Consider the following 19308-nt stretch of genomic DNA (forward strand, 5'->3'; position numbering starts at 1 on the left):
AAACTGAGGTGTCCAAAGTACAGCCTGGGGGCAATTTGCGCCCTGCCATCCATTTTTCAGCGGCCCGCGGCATATACTAAAAATGACATTTGGCGCGGCCAAGTACTAATACGTTGTTGTTTTTTTAAGTAAACTTTTCTAAATTCCCAAAGATACAAATAAACTATTTATGACAAACACAATTGCAGTATTCTTCAAAAGACTGTGGCAAAGTTTTTGCTTGTTTTGGTTCAAAATACTGTGTTCGGCTGCTGTTTGGAGCAGGGCCGGATTTATTCTAGTGCGATGCAGGGCTGTGGGACACCCCAAAATAAAATAAAATAAATAAAGCCAAAACTATTTGCCTTATAGTTGTGTTGATCAAATTCACCAGAAAATATTAACAATTTATGTTTGAAATATTAAAGTCAAAGAATTTAAAGATGGTTTTCCTCAAACCAAAAAGTTTGGAAACCCCTGACCTAAAAGGTTCCAGTCCAACGAAATAGCGATTTGTGGCTATCCTTACGATGTGCGTGTGGTGGCTATTGCTTTGCCCTGCTTTTTCCTCGCATCTCAGCAATACTGTAATGAAAATTACATGGCATAGTACGCTGACAGCTCGTGTATAGGACCCGTGTCAGGTTTGTCGGGTTGCCACTCACCAACGCATTTTAAAATGCAAACCCCTGAATCGGCATTTAGATCAGATTGTCTCCTTTATTCAAATCATGTTTGAGAAACTTGTGAAAACACTGACACTGAGTCGATGCAAATTTCTTTCCTTGGCTCACTTGAACATTTTTCCATTTGTGTAAATACAAATTAGAAATAAAATGCTCGCTCCATAATCACTGCAAATGAAAATTGGTCTGCAGTCAAGTTTGATCCCCCCCACTTTGCCAATAGCGCTGACAGGCCTGAATGTTTCCCAGCCAAGAAACTGCTCGTCACATCTCACCGTCAACCTGGGATGAATAATCAGAACCAAACTTCTGGAACTGTAACTCACCCACAATAGTTTTCTCACATATGTTTTGTCAAGTCGAGTGTCCTTCTGGGAAAAAAAGAATACTGAATGCCAGTTTATCCACTTTGGAAGAATGTGTTTATAATCATAAAATGTTCAATATTTGTTTTGAGGCAAGAGCTGTTCATTATTTATTGCAAATTTTATGCCTTTTTTTCCCCCCATTCTTTTCTAAATGTTGTGGGTGGAACTTTCCGTATATTTTGCATCACAACATAAATTAAGTTACTCTTTATCTGTCATCTCAGTCCGGATACTTTAACTGCGCTTCTATTTGTTTTATTTTTTGTTGTATGGCCTTTTTCCGAAACTAGCAGTTGCACCGTTCCCCTCAAAATGAACACCATTGCTCTCTCTTTTGTTTTCCTTTTTTTTTTTTTTGACATGTTAAATCGGTAAAATTACCGAATGAACAATACTGAGCTCTCCAGCAAAAAAAAAGAAAATGAACAACACGACGTTGGTCTGACAACTTGCAAAACGGGTCAGAACCTCACATCAGGGAAAAAAAATGACCTTTTTTTTCATTGCCGCATGTTTTCTTTTCTGATATCTGTGCCTAGCAACTTCTGCTTGTATGCTTGCGTGTCGCTCGCAACTCTGCCTTTTACTGTTGCCGAGCACAGAATATGTGTATTGTGTGGCAGCTGAGTAAACAGTGACACGATCAGCACAAGAGTGCTTGAGGTCGGGGATCTCTCCTGTGGGATTAGATAAGGGGCTAATTGGGGCTAACAAGGACTAGACACTCATATGTTCTTTGTTTTCTCCCCCCCCACACAGTGAACCTGTTAGATTCTAAAGCAAGCCAAGGAGAGTTAGGATGGATTTCCTACCCGTCACATGGGGTGAGTATCCTCTGTCTTGAGTTAACTTAGACGTGTGATGCTACTGACATTGAGGAGCTACTGTTATTTCCACTGTGAAGGTATTTTATGTGAGTTTTGATTGTTTTCACAATCTCTCTCTCGCTCGCGTTGTAATGTCAGACAAATAAGCCAAGTGTAGATTAACCCATTTCTTTAGACATTTTGGTCCATTCTCCATCTCACAGGTTAAAGGTTAAACATCTAGCGCTCGCCATATGGTCAAGATGCTTAAGAGAAAATGTTTGTATTGGTGTTAACTGTATTTGTGTGTGTGCGTTAAAAGAAAGATTATGGTATTAAGGGATTTTGGGTTGTTTGGACAAAAGCATCCTTGCCGGAATGTTCAATAGGCTTAACCTCTTTCTGGCACGATACGCATTCAAAATTGATATCGGCAGCGGACCTTTTTTTTTTTTTTTTTTTATACAGCATTTTTTGAACTCAGTTAAATTAATATTGTCATAATAACATATATTTTTTAAAAATCTCTGCAATTTTTTTTCTTGTTCTTGGAGAACAAAAGTGCAGTTGAAATAACCTAATACAAATTAAAGTGGCGCCGTTTGACCCATTTCCATTGTTTAAAAAAATATTTCATAGCGTGCCACATTTTACTTAATTTTACTAAACCTACAAAAAAGGTTCACAGAATCGCTCAGATTTTACGGAACAAAACTAAATCCTGCCTGCATACCAGTGATATAGCTTTTCCGGGATACTAAACAATAACGATTGCATGCATCCACAGAAATCTTTTTTTATTTTTAAACCACAACAAAAATGTTAGTATTGCATTATGCACATTTCACACTTGAGTGTGCTTTTTGAAATGAACTTGCACCATACTTTTGGGATAAAAAGAAAAAAAAATCTGCAGGCTCATCTGTCAGCCTTTCTCCACTACAAAGTGTCTGCAGTGGGTTCTCGCTCAGAGTTTATTTGTCTAACTGGTTAGACTACTGTGCCTCAGGGCTGGCCGGCGCACTCACATATGCACACGCACACCCACGCACACACACATTCACATAAGCGCATTTTCTTATTTTCTCCTTGATTAAGTGTTACTTTTTGGCTGTGACTTAAAATAATTTTCATTTGCTCAGAAGAGCTGCCAGAAGTGTTTTCCTCAATCGCACCATATGACTGGCACTACATAAAAGTTTTAACTTTACAAATAAAGTTTATATTAAAAATATACTTAATGTGAAGACAGTTACAATTTCCTGAATAATTTGTTAAATACATTGAAAGGTGTCAGACTAATGAGGTATGTCAACGTTGCCTTAAATGAGCAAAGTAAAAAAAAAAATAAGATAAGATAAAACTCTAACATCATACAAAATGACTAAAATTGCAAAAACCAACATTTAAAAAAAATAGTCTTAAAATTGAAAACGGAGATCAAATTGTGACATGCATGATGTCAACAATTCTTGTGAGACCTCAATTCACTAAGCAGAAAATGTGGGGTGGTCAGAGGGGTGGCCAGATAGCCACCACTGGCCACCACATAGCTCCGCCCTTGATTAATCGGCGTAAAAGCCAATTGAAGTTAGCAATAAACGCAGGTCCCACCCATGTCAACAAACATTTTATTTTATTTTTTGCAGATTTTATTTTGTAGTAATGACCAACAGAAATAGATGGTTAGGGAAAATATATGTGAGTAAAAAGTATACATTTTACTGAGGAGTTGTAGTGGATTAAAAGTTACCAGGAATGTAAAGAATATAGTAAAGTGCAATATGTGAAAATTATATTAAAATACAATAATGACATTTTTAAATAGAAAATAAATAACCCATGCTGTCATTTCCCCCTGTTGACTGTTTATTAACAAGTGATTCATGGTTATTTTGTTCTTTGTATTCATATAGTGATTAAAAAAAAGGTGGATTGATGTTGTACTATGTTACCGGTTCAGGCATTTTTGTCCAAATTAAGAACAGATTTTTTTTTCAAATGTCTTATTTTGATTAAACACAGAAGATAATCAGTCCTCTTTCATGAAGGACTACAGAAATAAGTGAACAATTACTGTTGATATGCTAAAATCAGAATCCAATAAAAAAAAAAGGCTCCAAATTTGTTGATTAATTTGATAATCAATTACTTCTCGATTAATCGATTAATTTTGACGGCTCTATAAATAAGAAGGGCAGAAGTACCAATGCTGCAATGTCCTTACCGAATGTGAGATCAAAAAGACAGGGATTGATCGATATGACGGACAAAAAAAAAAGAGAAGAGTAAAGCAGGATGAGAGACAGACTGTGAATGAAAGAATGCTGATGATGAAGTCCTCAAGGTGAATCATCTGTAATTACTCACGTCATCTAGTGACTTGCTCCGATAAGCAGCCTGCCCTGGGACAGTGCTGCGCACAAATGATTTCTCATAATGTGGCACCGAGCCCTGACACACACGCACGCACGCACACCCCTTCACATTGACGGAGAGGCAGTGGCTATTGGTCCGCTGAGACACAACACGCTCCGGTCAGAGCAAATTAAAGAGTTCAGCCTCCCAGGATGTCCGCAGTGTAGACAAGCTGAAATGATGAGTGTCTGTGTGTTAGTATATGCCAATGTGTGTGATCCAGATAGACTCTTATCTGTTTGGGAGGCAGGCTGATGGCTGAGCAGCGTCCTGGGAGCTTAGCCGTCCGCAAGACTAAAGAGAGTTACAGATTACATTCTTGAGTGCTCTGAAAGCATTCTTCAGCAACAAACCAACACCCCAGACGCTCCCTGGACATGCAAATAGAATTAATGGGAACACATAGTTAAGTCTATTTTGCGTGGAAGCCAGTGGAGAATACAAACTACATTGCGGCAATGGCCAACAACTTTGCACATCCCGAAATCGTAAACTTGAGCAAAAGTTTATGAATGAAGTTTAAATAAAACTCGAAGTAATTCAAATTTTAGGTCATGGACAATGTATTGGTACACATGGCTGACTTGTGCAGCAAGTGTGAGATTGATTCCCACACAGTGAGTGAATTTTGTTTATCTTGATGTGTGATTGACCAGCAAACGATCCTCACATGCTCTGCATTAAGTCCACAGTCAGCTGTGATAAGCTTGAGCTTCCCCATGACCCAAAGCAGGATAAGCGGTAGACATGAACGTATTATAACAACAACAACAAAAAATACCTTCAAAAATAACATGAGAAAATGTATATGAAGAAAAGCTATGTAACTTACATCTAATTTTATTTGCTGTAAATTGCTTAGCCTTCCAAAAATTTGAAATATTGTCACTTAATTGTAGTGTTTTTTTTTAAATGATATTGTATGGTGACCTTGAGTGTCTTGAAAGTGTTAGAGGCTAATTATTAGTCCTCTTTTGCGTGTTCCAAAAACTTGAAGATAGACTTCTTGTGAGAAAAACTCCTTGCAAAGATGATTTGTTACAGAGAATTCTCCGGTCGCACAACACTGAACATCACGTAAAAGGTGGAATTCCAGGGTGCGTGTGTGTCCCCTCTTTTGCGGAATACAGCTTTTAAAGAATCCAAATCAGTAAGAGAACACCTATTCTCCTTCCATCATGAATAAGTAAAACAGATTGGTTCTCACACAATATGTTACATAATATTATTTTCGTACACAGTCTGCAGCTGTGTTCATCTTTTTAGACAAAATATACTCTCAGGGTACTTTTCGTACTTTTTTCCCAAAACAATATCTCACAAACAAATTGAACTGGATTTAGAGTGGCCGTGAGTGATGGTGCTCTCAGGGTATGTGTGTGGCAAAATCTGTTCTCACGAACAGAATGTGTGTGCGCAAAACACTGAGAAGGAATTTTTAGACAAAAACAAGGTTAAGGTCAAATTATACTGAGTTCAACACTATTTCACCTACTCTACACATCTATAAAACATTTCAACATGGTTAATATATGAAATAAAGAATTAAAAATGTTAATAATGTATAACAAAAGGCACCTATAAATTACATTTATTATTATTATTATTATTATTATGTTTTATCATTTGCACCACCACTATTTCGAATATTTTCCACATTTTTTTCCTTCTTTTTTTTTTACAGTATACTTACCGTACCCTTAAGTTATATGTGGGAAAGGAGAACCGCAATCCCCAAAGCACTTTTCAGTCATCCATGAAAGGGCAAAAGAACAATAAAACATATTGAAGACAGTGAGCACTTTCATGCCAAAGCTCAGGCCCAGACACTCGCACACAGACGCAGTTCATGCGCCACCTCATTGGGTCCTGCCTCTTAAAGGCACATGCATGTGCACAGAGGCTTGCAGTTTTGAATTTTTATGCTCAAATGTGTTTTAATGTGTTGGAGGAACACAACTATTAAATCAAATAGTCATAGACCTTTTTTTTTTCCAGGGTCGATACTGATTATTAGTCGTCAAGGTGACCGATAACTGATATGTGAAGCCAATATTAATTTTCACAAAAATGGAAAATATTGGCATCAAAACTAAAAATAAAATAAAATAAAATACGATTTAACTCTCTCTAACTGTTAAAAATATACGTTTATTTTTTTATTATTTATTTATTATTTATTAACTACTTTTTTTATGTCAATAGACATACTTGTTTTATAATTCTAACTAAAAGATTAGTGACCCCCCCACCCCTCCGGGTCATTAGCATGTGTTAAAAAGTTAAATAAAAAAAATAGTAAATAAAAAAAACTAAATTGCTCCATATTGTGTACTACAGTAAATAACATTTTCCACTATTTAAAAAAATAAAAAACATTTTAAGTTGCTGCAGAGAATTCCAGGCGTGAGCAGCATCTCTTCTAAAGTTAAGTGAACGTTTAAATAAATCCGCACTGATAGTTCCTTAAAGTTAACATAGTTTCAAATTGAGCTGTTATCGGCCATAAGATTCTTCAAAAAGGCAGATGCCGATATCGTCCAAATGCTGAATATTGGCGCCAATAATCAGCCAAATGTTTCGTTCAATCCCTGAATTTTTTTTTTTTAATGGTCTCGCTACATCACAGATTTTCATGCAGGAAAAGCATTATAATTTTTTTCATCAAAGTTTTCCTCAATACTTCTCTCTGTAACACATTTGTTATGTTGGCATCAGTATAAAGGAGCATTGAGTCAATGTGACTGCTAAATAAAAAGACATCCTTGTAATTGTCTATAGCGCCCCAAGACTGCCAAAAAGTGACTTTTCCCATCACATCATAGAAGTTACATATGGTAATAATCACAACTTGTACACAATCTTGCCTGGATTGACGCTGGCATGGTTTTATTTACTCCAGCTCATCTGTGTTGTGAACATTAAACACATTCACATCTTGTTTAAAAATCCGCCAATTTTCTTCAAGATTGGCAGCAAAGCCAAGCAGAGGAAGCATGCGATGTGTGCTCTTTTTTTTTGGATAACAGAGGCTGACCAAATGCCCTTTGACTGATATGCAGCAGTTGTCGCGTCTGTGACCCCCGGTGACCCCTACAGAGGCCAGAGTGTAAGATGGCTCCAACTTGCTGTGGGCAGTGATCAAACCATTAACTACTCCGGTATCGTCATTAGTCTCCTCTATGTTTTCTAGAAACAGGATTTTTGTTTATATATGTTGAGTTTTATTTTTTTTAATTTTTTAATAATTTAATAATAATTATTAATAATTATTTTTTTTATTTAATTTATTTATTTATAAAAAAATTGGGGGGGATATATATATATATATATATATATATATATATATATATATATATGTATGTTGAGTTTTAAAGTGTAGACTATTTAGACTGCAAAGTTTCATCAACGATTATTGCTGAATTCATTTAGGATGCTTACCTTCTGTCTTCCTAAAGTCTTGTTCTAAAAGCATTGTTACCCTATACTGGCCTCTACGCTGGCCCGTTAACTCTCATTGACCTTCCTTTGAAGCGGGCGAACTGGTGAACTGCTGAGACGTGCCTGTTGCCATAGTTGTCATTTCTTGAACAGCTCATGTTACCGCACTCTCATTTTACTGTCCCTTAAGTTGCTTCACCTACAGCAAAGATCAGAGCAACCTGGGACGGGATCACACCAAACAGTGGCCCAGCTGTGACCATGGGGGGTAGGGGGCAGAGGTCACAAGGTCTGAAGTAGGGTCCTAGTGTTGTTATATGTCAATTAGGATCCAACGGGAGGGGAGTTTCACCCACTTGGTGATAAACAAAAGACTTGTCCGCTTGTTGCTTTTAATTATTGAGACATGTTTGGGAAGCAAGCGTCTCCATATCCACAGTTGGGGTTCCTCATCTGTTGGATGAGCTTCGCTAATAGTTACAAATTGTATGTTTCAAAAATGATTATAAGTATTCTTGATAGCTTCCCTTGTTTATTATGAATAAACTAAACACAGAAAAGCCAGCAATTGGTTGACAGCATAAACGACAATGATCCAACTCCACTGAACTACAAATGAGGCACTAAGTAGACTTAAATTAGTTATCACACCAGAAAAGACACCACCTCTGGGTAGAACACAGTGGAAGGCTGATTGCTGATTGGATAAAAAGAAGAAGAAGCAGGGCGGGACTGATGAGGCAGTGAAATTAATAACACTGACACTTGGAGGAAAAACATTCATCCATCCATTTTCTATACTGCTTATCTTCATTGGGTTCAAATAAAAAATCTAAAAAGACAACTGATTTAATTAAATAATTAATTAATAATAATAATCATAATAATAATAATTATATATATATTTTTATCACATGAACAAATTCAAGTAGTCCATCCATTTACTATAGCATATCATAATCAGGGTCACAGGTACCGTCACTTTTTTACTCACGACTGCCACCTCTGGCCCAAAGCGTAACTGCACAGCATCCCAACTGCAGAAAGTTAGCAGCTAATATGTGCAGTGTCGTACGCTAGCAAACACCACAGGCTAATGCTAGCACTACGCCACATGCCCGCTACTCCACTCCACCCCTCCTCTCCCCAAAGAAACTGTGGAGCACACTCTACTATAAAGGGAAGATAAAAGCTGATAGGTGCAGTCAGAGTAAACCAGTTAGGGCTCTTCGTACTCATCTGGGCGTTGGTGGAGCATGCATGACGTAGAAAAAGCTTTAATATTACCTTTTTAAATGGCACAATGCACCTTTAAGAGCAGGAGTAAATACAATACTCCATTTAAAGTTTCAGTGACGTTAAAAAAGAAGCCATCATTGAAACGTTCACTTTATTTAGCCACGGCACTCAAGTATGTCTTCCTTTGCCTGCTTTTGTTGGACCTATTAGGCTACACTGTTGAATGAGGCGATGCTGTGAAACTAATACAGTGATGGATAAACACCAATGGTTTCTTAAGGGCCAATTTTTTTGTAGCTTATGGTGTTCTCTCCTTCCTCCATCACTCTGCTCTGCTCTTTGGCGCTATCGCTACTTGAGCTAGCGTCGCCTCGCCAGCTCTCCGGGCTTTCACTTGAGGTCTTTACTAAGAGATGAAAAGCAAGTGGCAATCCTTAAGCCCGAGAGGTCCTTGAACCCTCAAAAGATATGATTTGCACACACACAATCGCAACAAAATTAGCAATAGAGAGCAGGAGCGTTCAAATCTTGTCATGCTGTGTTCACACTTTAAAAACACCTGCTGTGTGTCTACAGTGGGCATTCCACATGAACTATATGTGAATGCGCGTACAGTATCGTTCCGGAAGGTTTTAAGTTTCAAGTAACACTTGTCCAAAAGTGCTGATAATTTTGTTTCCACTTATCAAGACAGTCTCTTTGTCACTCAAAAGTGCTGCCCATCATTTCTGTTTTATTTTACCAGAAGAGAACAAAGCATTCCCTTAGACTCAGTGGTTCTTAACCTTGTTGAAGGTACTGAACCCCACCAGGTTCATATTACTGGTGAACAAAATGAACAAGGAGAATAGCCTTTTCATTCAATCTGGCTCACTTACCTTGAATTCACAAAGTGTTGTATTCCTGTAGTCACCATCTCCATGCACTTTAACTAATTATTCCTTTAGTTTTGCTAGATAGCTAGAATTGCTCAACTTGGCATTGCAAATCATGCAGTTAGGACGCTGACTCCTATCACTCCAATCAACTCCATATTTATAGAGCACTTTAAAACAACCACCGCTGCTTTCTTAGGAAGGAACCCAAAAAACAGCAAAAGCCCCAGAATTGAACCCTGTGGAACACCATATGTTATACATGTGAATTCATATTGCACATATTCCTCCGACCATTGTTTTTTTTTGCTGGCCAAGTGGGGGATATCATAACGAAACATTAGAGTCAGGTGTGTGTCCTGACCTCCGGCAAACACCTCAGACTGACTCACCGAACCCCTGGAGTTCGATCGAACCCAGGTTAAGAACCAATCATTCTAATGTCTGTCAATTTAACCACAATGAACCCAGTGTTTTAGGTGTTTTCCCATTCATCATCTCTCTGATTCACTGTTTATTTTCCTGAACTGCGAAGCCAAAGCGCATGATAAATGAGTCTTCCCACTGTGTTGAATTCAAAAGGAATGACCCCGCTTTCTTGTCTCCTTTCCTCTCTCATCGCTTTCTTCCAGTGGAGGGAAAATGTAAGATAGCCATGAACGTTCCTGGTATACACTGAAATCTCTCCATACTTTCTAGCTTCTTTATTTTCGTAGTAGTTACCGCACGTTTCTATTAGTAGCATTACTATGACGTAGATAGCCAACGACTGCAGTCCTCACTTGTAGATCAACAGTTAGTAAAAAGGGGTGGAAAAAACTCTACAAGATTTTTTTTTAAAGAACAGCCTACAAAATGTGCTGATTTTAAAAATATATTTTGTGTTTGTTTCATTTCTAGATGATTTGATCAATTTGGTGTTCTATAAGAGATCTGGTAGTGGAATTTTTCACCCTTAGGTGTTTAGATTTCAGCATGATGTGTCTGAATCTAAATAACTTGACTGTAAACCTTGCAGAATGGTAATAACTTTCTTTTTTGTCTCTATTATCCTCCCCTATTTTTCCTTATTTCTGCTTCTCTGATGCTTTCCTTTCCTCTTCTGTTCACCCAAAATTGCTCCCGACTATCTCTATTTCCTGATCTTTTCCTTCTTTGGTTTCTATCTTTTATGACTTCCTTACTTTTTCTGCCTTTTCTGTCCTGCATTTACCTCTGCGGCTTTCCTATCTTTTGCTTCTATTCGTCTTTCCCTACTTCTGTCCTTTGTCCCTTTCCATCACATTTTTTTCAGTGGGAGGAGATCAGTGGGGTGGATGAGCATTATACCCCCATCAGGACTTTCCAGGTGTGCAATGTAATGGAGTACAGCCAGAACAACTGGCTTCGCACCAACTGGATCCCTCGCCAGTCAGCCCAGAAGATCTACGTGGAACTGAAGTTCACACTGAGGGACTGCAACTCCATCCCGTTAGTGCTGGGCACATGCAAGGAGACCTTCAACCTTCTCTATTTGGAGACTGACGACGACCAAGGCAGTCACTTCCGAGAACACCAGTTCTCCAAGATCGACACCATAGCCGCGGATGAAAGTTTCACTCAAATGGACCTCGGCGACCGTATTCTCAAACTCAACACTGAAGTGCGTGAAGTGGGACCCATGACCAAGAAGGGTTTCTACCTAGCGTTCCAGGACGTGGGTGCCTGCGTAGCGTTAGTCTCTGTGAGGGTTTACTTTAAAAAGTGCCCAAACACAGTGAAGAATCTGGCTTCCTTTCCTGACACGGTGCCAGTGGACTCCCAGTCACTGGTCGAGGTGAAAGGTTTATGTGTCAATAACTCGAAAGAGGAGGAGTCGCCGCGAATGTACTGCAGCACGGAGGGCGAGTGGCTTGTGCCTATTGGAAAGTGTCTGTGCAACCCAGGCTATGAAGAAAGAAGCAACACCTGTCAAAGTAAGACAGTCTTTTATTCTTGCATGCATTATTGTGTCTGTCACCTTCTCATGTACCATTTATTTTCTTTTACACATTCTTGAATCCGCTTCCCTGAATCACACACTCGCCTTGGAAATGTTGGATGCCTTATAACGCACGTTTAACAAATATGTGTTTGATGTGAATACTTTCACACCCCACATCTGTCAGCCCAGAATTTTTATAACATAAATTGTCCAATCTTTATTTTTAAGTTGATGCATGTGTGTCCTGCGTGAGTACAAAGAACCCAAGAAAATCATAGTGGGGGTGGATGAATCAGCAGTCACACATTTATTTTTCCATTCATGCATGATTTGTTATCCAGGTCTTGGGCTGTAGTGTTCAGCACACGGTAGTTTGATAGTAAGCCGCTCTGTGTCACATCATTAACTTTGGGGAGATCTGAACAAGAGCACCAAGAATGGAAGTGATAACACAGAAGAGGGTTGGAGGCTGAACGGTAAAATACGAAATAACTGTGGTGGTGGTTGTGGGTGTTGGAGGAGACATGAGTGAGTCGGCGTAAAATCAAGTCTGGAGATACTCAGTTTCACCCTGGAAGTGTATTGATACCCTGGAGGTGGTTTCCAGCTATCCTGCTGCCTAATTTTGGTCTGCTTACGTCATTATTATGCGTAAGACTGATGTGAGTTGTTGACAGTTGGTTTCTGGAGCAAAAGTATGCAATGAGTGGATGGGCTGTTTTACTCGTACTTACCAACGCTTTTGAAAGTATACTCAGTATTACTAGTTTTTTTTTAAGAAAATGTTCTTGTATATTATTTCATGTCATTTTCAAATATATTGTTAAATATATTCATTTTAACTATACAACTGTTTTTGTGGCGTGGCTCCGTGATAGAGTGGTCGTCTCCCATACGTGAAGTTGAAAGCTAAGAAAGCGCTATATAAATAGCAGTCCATTCCATTTGATAAACACTTGTCCTCATTGCTCTTTACTACGAAGGAGATATGTTAATCACTATTCCATTTATTTATTAGTTTTGCACAATAGGAAATTGTCTATGGTTTTTGACTGTGATATTCCCATTAAGTGGCTTTACAGGATCACTGCCATGATGATGATGATGATGATGATGATGATGATGATGATGATGATCATATCCCAGTAACCTTTACACTACAAAACTTCAACTTTTAATATTTGAATTGTGTCTTGTTTCACTTTGAAAAACATAATTCACATGTTCACAGTGTTCACAGTAGCTAGCATAATGCTTTATGCTAGCTACTGTGAACAGCTAGCATAAAGCATTATACTAGCTACTGTGAACACTGCGAACATCTCTTATTATTCAGAGACAAATACGTGATTCAAAAATCAGTCACAGGATCTTGTGACATCCTGAAACACAATTAGAACATCATAGCAATTGATGTCATTTCCCAGAGCTACCACACAGAGTTTGAACAGAACTCAAAACATCATTGCGTCCATTCATCCCTCTTGCCTCTTTTGTGTCTATATAAAAAGACCATCACATGACCACCTCTGCTTTTTCTAAAATTGTTTTGGAAACTTTGAGATTACACATATCGGTGGTTTCTGGCAACTTCCTGTTTAATTCATGCTCCTCTGGTTTATGCATGTGTTTACATTTTTTGAAATTAAAGCCAAAAGTGCTTGCAGACACAGCATGTGCTGCAAAACCCCAAGCTGTCTTCAATGTGGCTGGCAGCAGTGGTTTATGTCATTCTATATGTTCTCCTCCAGAATATTAATGTGTTCGAAGCAGACATTTTTGCACTAGCTTCTCCACAATGGCTGTAATGTTCTCCTTGTATGGGAGAAAATATCTGCATCTCTTTTATCATATCTGGTTGCAAATACTGCCATGTTGATGCACGTTCTCCTTTCCAGAGCCAGGCTCGTTGTTAATTAAAGATCAAAGAGACTGTCACGGGTTAAACCCCTGCTGCTGGGGCCAAGGGAACTTCTTTTCTGGGATGGTGGACTTCTGGCAGACTCACTGTCCTCATGCTTTGTTATCACTATCATGCGGCTATCCTGTGCTAACAAAATGTCAAAAGATAGAGAGGAAAGAAATGTATACTTGTTCTGCTCTGATAAATGAGGATTATCGTGAGTTGTTGCTGTTCTGATAATGCTTAGAAACAGTCCACCTCTGACCTGGGTTATGACCTGTGACTGCTTAAATATGATAAGAGTAGTTCTAAAAGCGTGGCTGCTGTAACTGCGTACATACTGTAGATGTAATATCAAATGTTCATTGTGCGAGACAATGCCAACCACTTGAGCCAATCAGCCTTCTTTCACATCCTAACTCCATGTGAATTGTGTGAATGTTTGGATGTACTGGACAATCTCTTATTGAATTCAGAGTGCTCTAATGGACTCTAATAAGGTCTTATGTTACTCTGGAGTGGGACAGCTGCATCAACAGGCCCCTGCATCCCCCACGTGCTCGCCACCATGGGCCCCTGAGTACAGCTCACTGCCCAGACCCTCTGTGTTAACAGACAGATGAGTGTATGGAGTTAGGTCACCTTACAGACCGATAGCAAGGAAGCTGAATGCATATCAATGTTGCAGTAGACAGCTCAAGGTGATAAATACAGGCATGTGTAAGACATATATAAGCCACACACAATATCAGTGGCAATATCAAAAACGAAGGCAGGAACACCCAAAAACAAGCAGCAACAGAGGGTCTGATTGTAGAGCATCTACAGGGAAGAAACTTGATTATTAGCCATGTATTGATAATTAGGTGATATTTAAAATTGTGTCACTTTTAACAAGTTTGACAGCGATATTTTGGCTGGCCGTAAATACGGGCACATCTTCATTATCATGGCGGGGCAAGTCTCGTATACTAGTTTATGAATTTGGCAGACTTGCATTACAATGGCCACAATGTGCCTAATAATTTGGTGACATAGACAAAACTTTAGACCCGGTGAAACCTGGTCTAACTTGTGGCACAGTTGATTTAATGCGATTTTAGTGTATTTGATCCCGGCTGACGGATTCTAAGATCCGCAGACGTGTGTAGTGGATGTCGTCGGTTGTCACACACAGACGCAGAATTAAGGGTGCAATGCAGTCTCCGAGTGCCACAGACACTTTTAAACATACTCTACACATGCTAATCTCCTGCATGGAGTCCAGTGAGTCCGTCATTCCATTATTTAAAGGGAATGAGGGGAGCCTCGGTTTGTCAAGTTGGCTCTGTTCACTCCAACAACGGCGCAAATACTGACTTTTAACTGCACTATTCTACAACAATACCAAAAGAAAGAAAATTCCACCTATGCAACAGTTAAACTTATTCACTCCCAGCCATTTTCACTGAAGCAACCCCCATCGCTCCTGGCTGTTATACTGGATTTTGACTGATTTTGCACGGCCTACAGAATATTGTGTGTCATTAGAGTTAATCTAATTTCACAAATCTGTTTTAAAACAGTGGGGGAAATAGCTTTTTTGCAACATGGCCCTGGTTGATCTCCTACTCTGCTGCGGCTACATCAAAGCCTTCTGTATGCTCTAGCATAACAAAACATAAAAAAAAAACGTAAAAATGTTTTTGGAAGCATGGTAGTATTTAAAATAGAGCGTATGTATATGTTTTTGGGAGGAAATTAGTTAAACTGCATTCATTTTACATAAAATGGAATTTCTAACTAGTAAATGGCACATTTTTGTGGACCATCTTAAAATCAAAGCTAAAATTCCACATGATTTACATCTTGATTACAGTACTTTATTTCAAATGTATTGTGGTGTTGTATAAAGATACGATTCTGAAGAAAAAACATACATCCCATTTCAAATATTTATATATCTAACTATAGTATCTTTATTTACAGGTACACACCCAAACAAAAGTTCATCTAAAATCACAACTGAGTAATCAGGTCACTATTGAATTAAAGAAAATGTTGACATGGAATGTGATGCAAGAGTTGTTGATATTGAATGTTTTTGTGCCTCAGTGATTCAAACTGCTCTTTGTTGAATATTTCATGTTTTGTTTTTCATCACGGCTGTAGCATTAATGCAGGATCTTCCATTAACTGACACCTCTGGCGTGATGAGAGAGGGGCCGAGAGAGAACATTAGAGCGCTTTTCTGTTTATACAGACACAGTGTGTTTAAAGGGCCTCCATAGAGTACACTTGCGTTATAATCTTGTATTTGTGTGTCTAGAGTTCCGTTCATGATGTGAATGGAAACAAATGTGTTTTTTTTTCCAGTGGTGCTGTAAAAAGCATGTACCTGTATTTGTTAAATGGAAAGCATGGACAATAGAATGATCAGTATATGCATTTAAGCCTTATTTGTGTATGTGACCAGTGGCACAGAATGGATATTTCATCATCTGCATCCCAGCGGCCGACGTGTTGGGGTCTTAGCATGTGAGTGGTTATGACGGCGGTGGCCAGATTACTGTATGTTTTGAGAGTAGCCTTTCCACAGAGAATGTGGGGCCAGATCTAATCTATACTAAGTCAGTCTTTCATCTGTCAATAGAACAAACCGCAGCAGGTGAAGCGACTCCTGTCTGCCGTCAGTGTGAAATTCCTGCGACCTTAATTTGATCCTAAAACAGCAAACGGATGTCTGTAAGGAGAGTGTGGATGTATGTGTATAAATGTGTTTGTGTGTGTGTGTGTGTGTGTGTGCCGCTATATATGCATTTTGCAAATGCAAGCAGCTGTCCGGTTGCATGTTGATGAGAGGAGTTTACGTTCTCACTTGATGTATGAGGACACACAATAGCTTAACCAGACGGCCATGTTGTTAATGCTTTAAACATTAACGCATTCATACGCTAAACGTGACTCAATGTTCTCCTCACATCTGATTTACTAGAGTAAAGGGATTGTTTTTGGTAAATATTGTGGCAGTGTATAAAAATGACCAAGATATGACTATCATGTCAATGAATGTTTTTTTTTTCACTAGGTAATTTTAAGGAAAACCAATAAATCTCAATCTTCAAATTTTGCTGTTTTGTTATAGATCAGTGGCGTTAATCAAGTTAAGTGGCATTGGGGGGGAACCTGCTCCATTTATAATTTATTGGATTATTATTACAGTAATACTGCTGTATTTGTGAATTATCTTCTGTATAATTGTTGAGCTGGACCTGAGAAAGGATGCAATAAAATTGAGTATAGGCTATACAAGTACAAATATCTCTCTCAGAGAGAGAGAAAAAAAAGCCAAATATGATGAATATTAGTAGTGACAGTAGACATAAAGGGCACAAAATTGTTTTAAGTAAGGGCCAAAATGGAGGATTATACAGTAAATTGTGTGTTCACTCATTGAAATAGATTAAATGCACTGCTGGTAACACTAAAAGCGATATACAATATGTTATATAAATTAAATAATAATACGCCAAGACAATTTTAGTTTCTAGCATTGAAATAATGTGAATATTTAAAAACATTTTCTCACTCATTACTTCTTATTTTTTTCCTGTGCCGCCTCCTCATAGCTCCGCACAGCAGTGCCCTTAGCATCTGGCTTTTAGAGGTAGTATTTAAAAAGCAAATCAACCATCACAAACGGTCACAGATTTGATGAATCACTCCGTGCGTGCTAAATTATTCCATTTGCAATAGTCTTCCCCAAAATGCGCAACATGAAATGTGAGGCATTTTAGCACATTTGGCAGACGCAATTCTGGGTCGGCTCGGTTAACGATTCAGCTTCTACGTCTGCCGGCCATCTTTGCACATGCAAACCTTTAGTAAATCAGGCCCCCGCAGAAATTGCTATGACCTGGTTTGGTCTGACTTGATTTTGTTTGTCACAACATTGCCTCTGATTGCCTCTGCCTCTCATTTTAAAGTGGAAACTCCTGATAAAAAAAAAAAAAAAAAACACACACACACATACTAATAAATAATGCTAATACCAATTCTACTACTACCACAAATAATAATAATAATAATAATAAAATAAAAACCATTACCTATTTTTTATTTTTATTTTTTTCAAACAAGCTTCCTAGCCAGATATTTGTCCGGGTTCCATAAAATCACATTTATTTGGCTCTTAACTCCCCTAGAAAGTCTGCCTTTGTTTGTGTTGAGCGTTATATAACCGCTGGCCTCTCGAGAGCATGTCATCTCTGCTCACACATGAGCGTGCATCTGTATAGTATATGTCTGTGTATTGTAGCTTTTATATTTTCTTAAACTGAACAATTGTTCTCCGTTCCAGCAGCACTCAGCTACACATGATACTTTTACTATAGATAATGTCTTTTACTGTTTGCTGACCAGATTTGGGCTGGATCGCTTTTTGTGGTTGAGTGTAGGGTTATTTAATATTACACAGAGACATCCAGCAAAATGCACACATATTTTCAACATAGCCGTTTGTATCAAATCATTACATTTCGCGGTCCGATGTATGAATGCAGTGCATTTTTTTGTTTTTGTTTCGGTAAATGAAGTGTTATACTGTAGATGGCTGCGTTCTAGGCTAGTGTTCCATTGCATCCGTCCTCTCCTCCCCTGTCACTTTAGTTTAGCGTGAAGGCTTTCTTCGCTGCAGCCTTTTGGCCGGGTGCTCACTGGAATGTAGCCATTTTGGAGCTAAGAAAGAAAAAGAGGAGAAGAGGCGAGAAGAATGGACACGGTTTGGATTGAGTGCTCCAGTATCATGGTCTTATTACCATATTGTGAAATGGTAAAAAAAAAAAAACAAAGAAACAAAACGTCCGTCCAGTGAGAAGTTGCTTTGTATTAGATTTTTCATAAAAATCTGGCACGAAACAAATTACGGCAATGTAAATTCTTACTAGTCTTCACTTCTAAGTCTTGACTTTTTGGGGGCTCCTCCATAGCCTTGATGTATACACAAAGCTAATTAAAAAGCTTGGTGAGGGGCCTGCAGTAATCATACCACTCCACTACACAGCAGCCTGGAGGAAAATCTGACTGGGGAGGGGGAGCAAAAAAAAAGAAAAAGAAGGGAGTGTGGAAAAAGTGAAAAGAGAAAGGCAAGAGGATGAGTGTGTAGTTAATTAGAGACACCATTAATTCAAAGACTGGAATTGACTTAGCAAAGCAACTCAGCAATAATTTTGACCGCTGGAGCATGTACTGATCCCTCTGCTCGCGTGTGTGTGCGTGTGTACCCGTGCGTTTGCGTGTGGTGGAGAAGGAGAGGGCCAGAAAGTTAAATAAAACACACACTCATATGCTCACCCTTGTGGTTATAAGTGTGCTTTTAATATATGTATGGACCCATCCAATGTACAGCATGCTGCTGCTATATTGCGGTTCATTGCTAGCACCCACGCTAACATATATCATGTTAATAGTAATTTTTTTTCCACAGAGCAAAGAGAAAATGTGCCTATGAGTAATGTTGTGTGCACTTCATATGTGTTGCTAGCTAACGTTGTTTGAACGTTATAATTACTGCAACATCTATACTCATTTCCGATGTTTCTGTCTCATTTCTGTTTGTAGCATTTCATGCTATATGTTAACATAAAGCTAGT

At 38.6% G+C, this 19308-nt stretch overlaps 1 protein-coding gene across 4 annotated transcripts in view; it reads left to right on the plus strand.

Annotated features, from left to right (window-relative positions):
• Positions 1-19308, plus strand: part of epha3 (eph receptor A3) — a 103670-nt gene that overhangs the window by 4927 nt on the left and 79435 nt on the right. For 3 of the 4 annotated variants that reach the window (XM_077579432.1, XM_077579430.1, XM_077579431.1), the window contains exons 2-3: positions 1793-1857; positions 11107-11767. In XM_077579432.1, the coding sequence (XP_077435558.1) occupies positions 1793-1857; positions 11107-11767 (726 nt within the window). Of the gene's footprint in view, positions 1-1792; positions 1858-10444; positions 10457-11106; positions 11768-19308 lie in introns of all 4 variants that reach the window. The other variant, XM_077579429.1, reaches the window with a different exon arrangement.

Source organism: Vanacampus margaritifer, chromosome 11 (assembly GCF_051991255.1).
Source record: "Vanacampus margaritifer isolate UIUO_Vmar chromosome 11, RoL_Vmar_1.0, whole genome shotgun sequence".
Classification (NCBI taxonomy): domain Eukaryota; kingdom Metazoa; phylum Chordata; class Actinopteri; order Syngnathiformes; family Syngnathidae; genus Vanacampus; species Vanacampus margaritifer.